The sequence below is a fragment of the Thalassophryne amazonica genome, chromosome 21, assembly GCF_902500255.1.
Source record: "Thalassophryne amazonica chromosome 21, fThaAma1.1, whole genome shotgun sequence".
Classification (NCBI taxonomy): domain Eukaryota; kingdom Metazoa; phylum Chordata; class Actinopteri; order Batrachoidiformes; family Batrachoididae; genus Thalassophryne; species Thalassophryne amazonica.
The window spans coordinates 23,456,776-23,469,180 of NC_047123.1; the positions used below are offsets into that span (position 1 = coordinate 23,456,776).

General features: G+C 40.2%; 1 protein-coding gene across 2 annotated transcripts in view; it reads right to left on the reverse strand.

Annotated features, from left to right (window-relative positions):
* Positions 1 to 12,405, reverse strand: part of akap12b (A kinase (PRKA) anchor protein 12b) — a 61,331-nt gene that overhangs the window by 25,847 nt on the left and 23,079 nt on the right. For both annotated transcript variants that reach the window (XM_034162466.1, XM_034162465.1), the window contains exon 2: positions 9,784 to 9,859. In XM_034162466.1, coding sequence (XP_034018357.1) covers positions 9,784 to 9,859 — 76 coding nt within the window. The remainder of the gene's footprint in view (positions 1 to 9,783; positions 9,860 to 12,405) is intronic.

Consider the following 12,405-nt stretch of genomic DNA (forward strand, 5'->3'; position numbering starts at 1 on the left):
CAGACCTCTGCCGGTCCGCCTCATCAAAGCCGTGAACTAAACACTTTAAAAGTTGCATTTGCAGCACATCTGACTATAACATACTATTGTATTTTTCTTCAAGTTACGGTAAAACTCAAACTGTTGGATGACTCACTAATTGTTTCAGCATTAGCACAATTTATTGAGTGTTACACAGTTTTGAGTCTGAATTAAGAAATTCTTTCTTTTAATTTGGTAAACACCCATCTGGTCCCTGCAGAAGGGTGTAACAGACAAACGTTTGCCACGTTCACTGTTACAAATACGCACTATTTAGCAATAGATGATGTACAAATACACACAAACTACACCAAACACACTCACTTAAACACACATTCAGCATTCGATCCCTTGCAAGCCTTCCAGAACTCTTTATACATTCTCATTTGCAGTCTGCAAGCCATCTGGGAGAGACCGGCAAGACTCTAGCCAAGGAATGACATCATCAGTGATGACATTTTTCAGGACCCCACACCCCTGAAGCACTGGAAACATGCATGCACAAAAAAGCCTGTTCCATGCATTCGTTAATCCACAACAAATCTGACTTTTACTCAAGATGAACATGTGACAAGAGCAGCATACTTACATTCACAGTTGTACACATGAAGGGCAGTAATGAAGTAGAGTGGTCTTATCTTGACAAGCATTAAGTAGCATTACGTCTCCATTTGATTGCGCAAATGGTGCACTGGCGCATCCATCCTACTATTAAACCGCCCCATGTCCCGATTGGCAACCACCCTGGCAGATCAATGGTCCATCCCTACCTCACCTATGTAGCCATCTGTCTGTCGGAGCCTGATTCTTGGCCTTTTCCAGTTGCTGGGGTCATCAAGACTGAGGCAACTGCTGGCTGGATCATGCTTTGGGAAGCACACCACATAGCCAGAGTTTCACAAATTCATCCGATTCTCCATAAGTAACCGACATCAATTCATTCCAGCAATACCCAAAGATTCTCTGGAGAGACTTGGTACCAAAAACATCCAGTCATCATTGCCAAATAGTTCACCTGCTGGGGTCCAGGTCTGGCAACCAAATACAGGTAAACCTCATTAACATGCGCAAGTTGGGGTCCACAAAGTTGGACTGTAAGTTATCTGAAACCGTGAGCTAATGAGGTTGACCAAAAAAAAACTTAAAATCCATACTACAATAGTTTCAACCATTTGAAGCGTGATTCCTTCCTGGATGGTAATGATCTCTGCATCTGGAGTGGGTTTGGGATGTTTTTCTTCCTCCTCCAGCTGCTGCATGTGAGCGATGAGGACTTTGTCAGTGCAGATGATTCTGAATGATTCAAAGTTTATGGGTGTCCTTACTGCCGGTTAATGTTGAGCCGGAATTTGCATATGCTCCCGACAGAATCATCCAACCTCATCACTAACATGCAGCAGCCGGAGGAGGAAGAAGAAATCATGGTTCAGAATCGACTACACTGATGATCCCTCCCAAAAACGGTCAAATCAAACCTCACTGTTATATAGTAGTCTAAATTTTTGGGGTCCGTAAATCAACTGCAAGTAAAGCCGAAATGCGACTTACGTGAATGCAAGTTAACAAAGTTTACCTGTATTAAGACTGGAACCACCAGGATGTTGAAGTCTTGAACCTACTTTGTCCTGCAAAGTTGTCGACATTGTCAAACACCTTTGTCCAGTGTGACTTCATAATTTCATACTTCTTCCCAGGCTTCTGTTGACAATGTCACAAGTTTGACTCTTTCGCTACAAAGTGACGGCTATGAGTAAGATATCACTGAAAGCATGGTGTTGTGGCCTGTCCCTTGCCTGTATCTTATGTCCTACCTGCTTGCTGTTGTGTTTTCCTAAATGTCACACTTGAGCCTTTCTCGAGTTCCCCTTTAGTTTGGTAATTGTGTGGTTTGTTTTAGGTACTACTCACTCCTGTCACTTGGGCCCAATCTCAATTCTCTTTTGTATCCCTTCCCCTTCCCCTTGGCCCTACCCCTACACCTACGAAGGGGTAGGCAAAGGGGTATGCCTCTAGCCATATGAACTGAGACACTCCTCTGCCTTACGGGGAAAAAAAAACTGCCCGTCTCAAACTGCCGTCTTCACTGTTTGTCAACATGTCAACTGAAGCACAACTTGTTGCAGTAGTCTGTTTGCTCTTTTTATTTTCTCACCTTTCTGCGTAAATGCAAAGAAATAGTAGAAGTTGCAGATTGACGCATCGCAATCATGTCGGATAATTTTGTGGTATTAATAATTAATTTAATTAATTCATAATTTATAATAATAAAAAATAATAGTATTAATAATTAATTAATTAGTGATTGATTAGTGTTAATACTAATAATTAATCATTAATAATAGTAATATTAATTGATTAATCATAATTGATTGATTAGTAATTAATTAATGAATTAATTAATAGTAATTAAAATAAATACACACTTGAGCTATATCAGTCTGTGTGGAATGAATGTATACATTATACATGTTTCACTTTTTGAATGGAATTACTGAAATAAACTCATTCATGATATTCTAATTATATGACCAGCACCTGTATGTATGTTATGGGCTGCATCTAGTTCTGTTAACCTTATATTTCTTTTTCAAATTCTCCCATTTTTTGCATCCAGCCCCATTTCCTTTAGAAATTTCCTTGACAAATAATATCAGTCTATTAGAACGTCAGGTTATGTGTTACACATATAGATGTGTGTGTATATATTTTCCAACTTACTCCCATTGATGAAACTTCTCCTCATTTTCTGCCTGAAAGCTTATTAGGAGACGAGTGTGCTCAGGGCTCGCTGTTTGCTTACAAAATACACACGTTGCAGACCTTGAAATCCAACAGCAGGGGTCGCTATTATCCAAAGATTTATGAACATACAAATTAACATGCTTATCCTTTATCATGATTTTCTCCATTGGGAGAAATAAAAGTGTATTATAGTAGCGTTCCTGTGTATATGCATTATAACGCCTCAGCGCACAAGCGAAGTTAAGATATTCTTCAGAACGGCAATATACGCAACATGCATCCAGGAGCATACACGTTGCTGTCATAGGTAATTAATTGCCTGTAAAGTTTTATGGCAAGTTATAACTTTCTAAACAGTGTAATTTGTAATGAAAGCCGCTTACATTTGTGCAGCTCTTTCAATGCCATGTTTGTTTCTTTGGAGAGAGCAGTAAGCTCCTCCTACCCCTTCAAACGGAGTGTGCATCTAGATTCACTCCGTTTGAAGGGGTTTGTAGCCCTCTGCTTACCCCTCCGCCTGCTCCAAAAAGAGAATTGAGACCCCCTTCTCGTGCCCGCAAAAAACAGATGGGAAGGGGTAGAACTGAGATCCAGCCTTGATCTTCCTTCACAGGTGTGTTGCATCACAATCACCACGCCTGTCTCTCATCTTCTCATTACATGTCACTAAGTTTGTCACCATTCTGCCTTCACCTGGCTGGGTTATTCCGGTTTGTTCTGCTGCTGTTGTTAGTAGTCAGTTCTGTGTTTACTCGTCGCCCCTGTTCCTGGCGCTGCTGCCTACTTTCCTCTATTGTTCCTGTCTGTTTGGACTGTTCCTCGGTTTTGGGCTCTCATGGCAACTTCAGCTTTGGTAAATAAACTCTTTATTTTTCACTCCTGCTGGTCTCTGTCTGTATTTTTGGGTGCAAACCTGCTGAAATCATAAAACACAGGTTTTAGTCTTTATCCAGGACAGTTGCAAGCCCTGACACTATGACTCCTAACTCAACTCCTCAAGTGCTACAGTCAGGGTATCAGCTAATTCCACAAAGATCACATCATCATCTGCAACATCAAGGCTAGTGAGCTTTCGCTGACTGACAACGGCATCCAAATCACTGGACTCCACAACCCTACCCAATAGTCCATGCAAGCACTGAGCAGAATAGGAGCCAGACCACAACCCTGATGAATGCCATAATTCACTGTAAAGAAAGATCCCTGCACCTTTACCTGCCCTCAACAGTTTCACCATATTTGTAATCTCTGACATTCTATGGTTTTCATGTCTAGATGTCCAAGTTCGTTATTCTGGTGGGAGAATTTAGGCTTAAACCGCTCCAAATAGTGGACCCAATGAGACAGTACAGCTGAGTTGCTGAGTTGTCACTTTCTATGACTGGAGGTGGATGAGGTGTAGGATTGGAGGAACACAGTGCTTCAATTATTTTGTAAGAGATTGTAACGGACTGCGTCATTCACCGAGCACAGTTTGTTCCACGTGTCTGTCTTTCTTCATCGTTATCTATATTTTCTTCTTCAGAGTGCTCTCCGAGAATCCCTTTTGGAGTGCAACGTTGTGGAGCACTCCCTTCACATTTCTTGACTCATGCAATATTCATCCAGTACTTTTATGTCAAATAACCTGCCGTAAACTGCATTCCACAGCCTTAATGACCTGTTTTCTGGGTGTTCCTCGCTAAACTGGCACTACTACCAGTTTAAAAAAGCAAACACATACTTTCACAATTATTTGACAATATTACATAAGGACCTCTGAAATGCTAGATTACTCTTTTTGTTTTTGTCGATTCTCACGCACAGGTCGGGCAGAAACCACCTTCCTGTAAACTTTGAGTATATATATATATATATATATATATATATATATATATATATATATATATGCAAATGACCTGTCGTGATTTGAGGTTATGCCCGCCCTTTTATGTCCTTCAACAAGTCACACAGTAGTCACATTCACAACGGACTCAACTAGCGATGGAGACACTGGAAAATAACTTCACACAGACATCCTACTTAAGACACCTCAACTTTACATATCAAACCATACTCAAAATTATGATTTGTCAAATAAAAATACTAAGCAATAAATAAATTCTGCAAAACACAATAGGATTTGAATTTTGTCTCCAGCACATTTTAAATCCTAATTTCTCTAATTCAGAATTAAAACAGAGAATTAAACACTAAACATAAGAATCTTAAGTGGTTGATCACTTAAAGTTATGTTCCCCAACACTACATGAGCACATTCTTGAATCACTTGTTACAGTTAATAAGTCTAACTTTGTGTTGGTAACATTATGAAGCACATATCTCTTGTTTCTTTTCCCAAACATGTTCAATTCAATGCAATGCATTTACCATCACTTTATCTCCATTCTTGACCTACGATATGATTCATGGACAATTTTTATTGTGGAATTCTTTAATGTAGACACTCATTTTCCATGATAAATTGGAACAAGCCAACAGTGGTAGGTTTTTGCTACTGTTCTGCAGCACACTGGTAGAGCCTCTGCTCACCCTTGTGCTCACCACTGGGGGACCCAAAAGAAGAAGCTAATTGTTTTAGTGCTGCGTTTAATCGTATGTTAAAAGTCATTAATTCTGAGTTGCTATATACGACATCCAATCTAAATGCGTTCCAGTGTATTTGCTCAGGAAAGAGATATCACGCTCATTTCTACAATATTTTCATCCTCCATCATGGGAAGGTGATTGTCACATGTTTGCAACCCATCACTGTACTGAGAGCAACACAAAGCCCCACAACTGAAGTCAGGACCTGCCAGATTCATTTACTGCATAATTCGCCATCAAACATGACATACAGGTATAAACTGATGAAAAGGTAATACTGTTTACCAACAATGGGGTGACATGAGGGATTGGCAACCTTAGTCTTCAGGGATCCGAGTTCCTGATGTGGAATTCTGACTTGAACGGCCATTCAACTGCACGTTTCCAATTCAGAGCTCATTTTTTAGAGTTCCAAACACAATCGAACACAGCATCAGCACAGCAAGGAAGATCATTTTATAAATATAGAAAAGCCTGAATTACTTTTAGTGTTTGAAATGGCACAAACAAATTAAAATGTGTAAAAGCTCAAGCCTTTGCAAGGCGCTGAACAGTCACCATTATACCGCTTACCACTAATGTATATATTGATGTTAGTCTTAAAAAGTTATGACAGTTTTATAACAGTTTGAAGATGAATGCCAATTTCTAACACCCCAATCGATCTTATATAATCCCTTTAGATCGATTCAGGGATCCCTGTACCGATGTGGTCGTATTACTTTAAACACGCTGGAGGTGACAAGTGGAAATTGTAAATTCTCTAGTTTACCTGATAGATATGGAGGATGTTTGTGCGTTTGCTCATAGTCATGCGTCAAGTCTTTTAATGTGGAGGCTGGTGTTTGTTATTTTTTGTTATCAGAGAAATTCCACTTCTCTTCCTGTCCCCCACAATGCATTTCTGCCACTATCAGCCTGTACAGCAGGCATAGCATTGTTGGGATGTGCACCCCTCCATACCTTCCACTCCCCTATCTTGTCTCAGTCCCATTCTATCGCTCCCCTTCCTTTCACTCTTCTGAGCTCCTTTCCTCTGTGCTCCGTCTTCCATCTTGTATGTTTCCTTTTTTCCAGCTGTGTTCGTACATGGACAAGGATCACATGGCACGTTTCAGCTGAGGGGTTACAAATGGGATTTTATACACATCCTACAATTCCTCCCGGAATTTCCCATAGTGTTTCCAGCCCACATGAGATAATGTGATCACTGCGATGCCCTTCCAGTTGGACAGGCTATAAAAACCTCCAGGGGGCATCCTAATCCACAGCCTGAGTTTTCTCGACTGGCTCCTTTTAAACCGAAAGTTTTTCCAGATGTCCGAGCTCCTCACCTGGTCCCTCAGGATAAGCCCAGCTAAACTCATTTGTATCTTTAATCCTTCAGGTCACTGCTTAGTATGAGGATTAGAATACGTTGTAAATGGACGGCACGCCCACCTGCTTCTGAAGAACTCCACCCAGCACTTTGAGTTAATAGTCTAAAATTGTGTGCCAACTGGGTGTAGATTTTCCTTCAATGATCCCACACTGAATTAATGCAATCAACTGAGCAGTTTTTAGTTTGAATGGAAAACAACAGGCTTAAACCTCTTTACTTGTGACACTAACTACCTGATTGCAGGCCAGATTTCCAGTGATGCACCATGGGATTAGATGTGGCCAGTGAACAGTGTATAGCCTTTAAAACTACAGAATATCATCTATTAATAATACTAATGTAATCCCGAGACGGCCATATTTAACGTCCCTGAGGAGCCCAATACCTGCTCAGAATGTGCTCGGATTCACCAACTTTTTCATCAAAACTCTTCTTACTGACAATCTTGCAGCCTCAATGTTATTCTGTTGTACAGCTTATTAAATAAACCTGCAGTCAGAGCCGTCAATGACAAAAAAAAAAGATTTCTCATATGATATGACTTGGAAGTTTTTGCACATGAAACCAAATAATGTTTACAGATTCTATTTAATTCTGGAAAAACATTATTAACTAATTTAGAGATGTCCTATAGAACTACTTCAATTAAAAAAACAGTTATTTAAGCAGTTGAATTATACTGTAGCCTATGTGTCACATCATTTTACATACTGACTCAGTACTAAAGAGGGCTCGGGGTTACTACTCCTTGAACAGATAAAGATACCACACTAAATAGTTTTTGAAATAGATTGGGGTGTATCATTGTGTTTTAAGATGAATACGGCTACCATGCGAGGTCCAACTGAACCTAAGGGCGGGACATGTGTGTGTAAGATAAATATTATGATCATTATATGCAAATATGTCTCCTTTTGGTCAAAAGTAAAATGGCACAGTTTGTGGACTAATGTTCAGCTATAGTGTGATGCTATTTCCCCAAAATGATAATAATTCACCATAAAACTGATGCAAATAGTCACAGGAAATAGAACTATTGGAACAACATTTGTCACCAACTCATGCAAACTAATTGTTCGTGAATCAGTGATGCCATACCGTAATACATGGTTATGTGTGGCCTTGACAAAATTCAACCACTTTGTCCTAGTCAAATCTACTAGCAACTGGTTTGTTGGCCTTGATATTACTGTACTTTATTTGTTCCACAGAAAATACCTCAAAGATTTTCGACGAGGTATTGTTAAGAAGAAAATGAGTCACCAGACCCAACAATGGTGACGGGACAAAATCCCAACAGACAAAATCCCAAAAGAGATAATCCCAGTGGACAGAATCCCAACTCCTTATTACAAAAGTGGACAAAATCCCAACAGACAAAATCCCAAAAGAGATAATCCCAGTGGACAGAATCCCAACTCCTTATTACAAAAGTGGACAAAATCCCAACAGACAAAATCCCAATAGAGATAATCCCAGTGGACAGAATCCCAACTCCTTATTACAAAAGTGGACAAAATCCCAGTCTCATGAATAAATATAATATAAAATATAATAGGGTTAGGGTTCAAGTGAGATGGGATTTTGGAATGAGACTGGGATTTTGTACATTTTTGTAATAAGGGTTTGGGATTCTGTCTACTGGGATATTGTCTGTTGGGATTTTGTCATTGATTCCCCAACAAAACAGATGAGCTGAAGGCCACTATCAAAGCCATCGTTGCTTCTATAACACATCAGCAGTGCCACACTGCATTGATGTGGTAATTCCTGTAAAAGGAGCTCCAATGAAGTAGTGAGTGCACAAATGAACATATGTTTCAGAAGTTTGACATTTCAGTCTTATACTGTAAATCCTTTTTTGGATTGATTTTGCAAAATATTTTGATTCACGCATTTTCAATTTTGTAGCTGGTGGCCAAAATAATCAGTATTAAAATAAAGAAATGTTGGAAACATTTGAGTTTATATGTAATGAATTTAAAATATTAAATTTTTACTTTCTGAAATACCTGACTAAAAATATGAAACTTTTACATGATATTCAAATTTTTTTTGACATGCACCTTTATATCTAAGGAAACTTGTCATCATAGTCTCATGTTGAACAAAATTGTGATTTAAAGTTTGGGTGGCCAGCAGAAGATTTTCACATTCAACAGTAGGTACCGATGTTGTGAAGTTTACAAATGGCTGCCCTAAAAGCTTTGGGCCAAAATGTTGAATTTGGTCTGATTTTGACTCTTAACAGATTTTTCTCAAAATTAATTAAATTTGCCCTTAGCTAACCCTCAAACATTCCACCAGGTTTGGTACAAATCGGATAAAACTCTAACTTATTTTTCCGACCGACGGACAGACAAAAACACAGTACCGAAAGCTATACCCCAGCATGCGCTACTACTGTGCACGGTTGAAATGAAACTGTAAAAACAAGGCCACATGCCTCTTCAGCACATTGTATTGCACAACAAATAAAAGCTCACAAACCACACCCACCAGCAGGCCGCAATTTGTTGACAATCGTTATCTTCCTCAAAAGTCAGAAATGTAAGAAATCATGCAAAACAAAACAAAATTGGCTAAGTGCATGTTTGAGTCTGTCACGTGCATTTTCCACTATCCAGTCTTGCACAGTATGCACAATGCACAAAGTGTCCAAATTCTCATTGCATGCTTTTCCAGGGAAATGTGTATGTGCATGTGCATGATGCGTGTGTAATCCGCTGATGGATTAAGGAGGAGTGAAAGTGTGTGTGCGTGTGTTCGGAGTACAACTTGGTATGTGTGCAAGGCACTTTTCTGAAAACGCCGTGGAGGTGTCCTCTGTGTGTTGACAGAGGGATTAGTATAGAATCAAGCAGACCTTGTAGAGCTATACAGACATCTGCATGTTCACACTGGACACACACAGTGAAAATCGACCCCCCCCCCCCCCCCCCCCCCGCAAACAAATAAAAACTGTTGCATTTAACGAAACAGCACAAAATTCCAAACAGAAATGCACACAACCGTTGTGACTGCCCGCTGAAAATAAATGACACGCCCACCTTCTGCCAGCGTGTTGTCCTCGGAGTGTCCGTTCAGACTGCTCATGCTGGAGATTTGTCCATTCTTCTGCAGAGGCTGAAGGAACAGAAAGTTGAGACACTAAGTCAATAGTTTTTTTCTTCTAAAAGTTTGGATAAATTGCAAACACATGAAACATCTGGCGGGCCTCATACACAAAATCTTTAATAATGATGCTTCATGAGAGCCTCCTTGTGGCACAACACAGTACAGAGGCACAAAGTAATGCAATGAGAATATGAAGCCTTTGTAAACCATAACTGACACTATTGCAAGACTTTAGATTTTCACAAAACGTGAATTTCGAAGGACACAATTTTCAACCAGAGCAAAGTAGCGCACCATGTGGCTCAAATGTTATTCCTTGTGTACAACCTATGCAGTTATTTTCACACCCAGTGTGAGCCACGTGCAGTGTGTGGTAGCAGAAAGCAACTGTGCCATAGCCCAACAAAATAAAAGCAAACGCTCATGGACAGATAGAAAACTTCACCTTAGTGCTTCACCTCAGGGAGCTTTTGCAGCTGTTCTATGTTGGCGTACTTTAATGCACTGCTGCAGATTTGTTACCTCACCAGAAAACCACTTGCTTGAGTTTGCATTCTAAATAGCGGAACCTGTGAACTCTGGCTGTTAACCAGCTCTTCTACCTGACTGAGTCTGGCACAGTGTATCGTTGTAATGGACCAAAAACAATTTGCCACATTTCCCCAAACGATGTCTCCCCATCTGTATTCTGCGCCAAATCCTCCAGAGTAGGCACACCACTTGCAACAATTAGACAGACTCTCCACACCTCAGTCCTATCTGCATTTGGGTGAATTTGGCTTACTCTCTGGGTGAGCTTGTCCTCATCTCTTGATATCTGAGGTTTCTGGTTTTCGGTTAATGTTTTCCATGTCGGTTGTGAAAACTGGAGGCTGAGTTGTATCCAACCTGCTCCGGTCTGCCTTAAGCAAAGCACACATTGAGCTGAGGTGGCAGGGAGTCCAGCTGAGCTCCCCAAAATTTTTAACATGTTCAAAACTAGTACGAGTTTGACTGACCTTTCCAAGACACCCCCCGCTCCTTCGCCATATTATGTTAAGCCCAAAACATGCCCGTCATTAATTAAGAGAATAAATACAAACTCTAGTCTGCACTCAGATTACACCCCAAAGGAAAATAGAGTTGGACATGCCCCAAATGCAATTGTGCTATGCACTTTTGACCATTGATCATCAAGATAGGCTCTTAAGTGCAGAGGTGGGTAATCCTGGCTTCAATGAGTAAAAGTCCTGCCACATATTTGATCCATCCACCCACTTAACCAGCTAACTGTAATTAGTTCAAAACGTGAAGCAGGTAGATGACTTAATCAGTGAAATCATCTGTTCTAGGCGCACATAGAAATAATACATGGTGGGACTTGCACTCATTGAAGCCAGGATTACCCACCTCTGCTTAAGTGTGTCAGGAAGAGTGTCTAAAAGTTGATGCCATGAGGGTTAACGCAGCATTGCTAAGTGGTGAACTGCACCCAATTCATCCCATTTTTAGTTACCACAATATACTCTAAAATGCTTTTTCAAATAATAGGCACCTAAATGCTTTTGTCTCAACCAAGCCATCATATTTTATGATCAGTGGCTCCACCTGTTGGGATCCTGTTAGTTCCTTAAATAGTGCTGCCACTGCATTCCGAAACAGTTTTTCTGACAGAGAGCATTGCAAAATATAAACACCAAAATTGGGTGAAACACACAATGGTGATACAAAAAGTGCACTAAAGCCACTGAATTAAATCCTAGGAAGTACGAATGATCAATTTTAAAGTCATTTCACCTTACGGCGAGAACACAATGTCATCAGTTAACAAGGCGTAGGTTGGCTCAAAGCACTCTATCAGTGGATCAGGGTCCTGACAGTTTTTTTTTGTTTTCTGGCAGAGGACAGCTCAGACTGACAGACGTACAATGGCAGTCAGGCCTGAGCTTTGTCTGTGCTGGCCAAGGGACAGGGAACCAAAGCTTCCCTGCAGAGCCACTAATTTAACTAATGGACAACTTGGGTACCATTCCCAGCAGCCAAAGCACCTCCAGGAAAGACCTGAAAAATGACACCACAGAGAAGACACTCTGCTCTGGACAAACTGAAGGGATGCAGTAAAAGATTAAAAAATAAGTGACAGCCCCTTTGGGTAGGGGAGGAGTCTTCAGAAGCTGGGCCTTCCAACGTGGAGTTGGAAATACTTCTACTGTAAACTGCTTTTCATATCCTACAAACTAAAGGAGGCCTTAAACTCTCAGATATTTCAAATAAATTCCCTTTTGAGTTTTAATAATGAAGTTAACGCTGCATTTAAAAGGAGGACTGCTTAATTTTAGTCATCTGAACCAGAAAATTCATGTCAGCCGATTCTTGTTTGGCAGTACAACCAGACATTCAACAGGGTTCAGAAAGCAACAAATATAGTAACAACTGTTTGTCACGTCCCTGCAACTTACTTCTCATATGCCACTTAATGAGCACTAAGCAGATGCACAAACTATGAGTAAATACATTAATTAAAAAAAAGGCCATATTTGATTTATTATAGCTGCAATTATTACTGTAATATATTA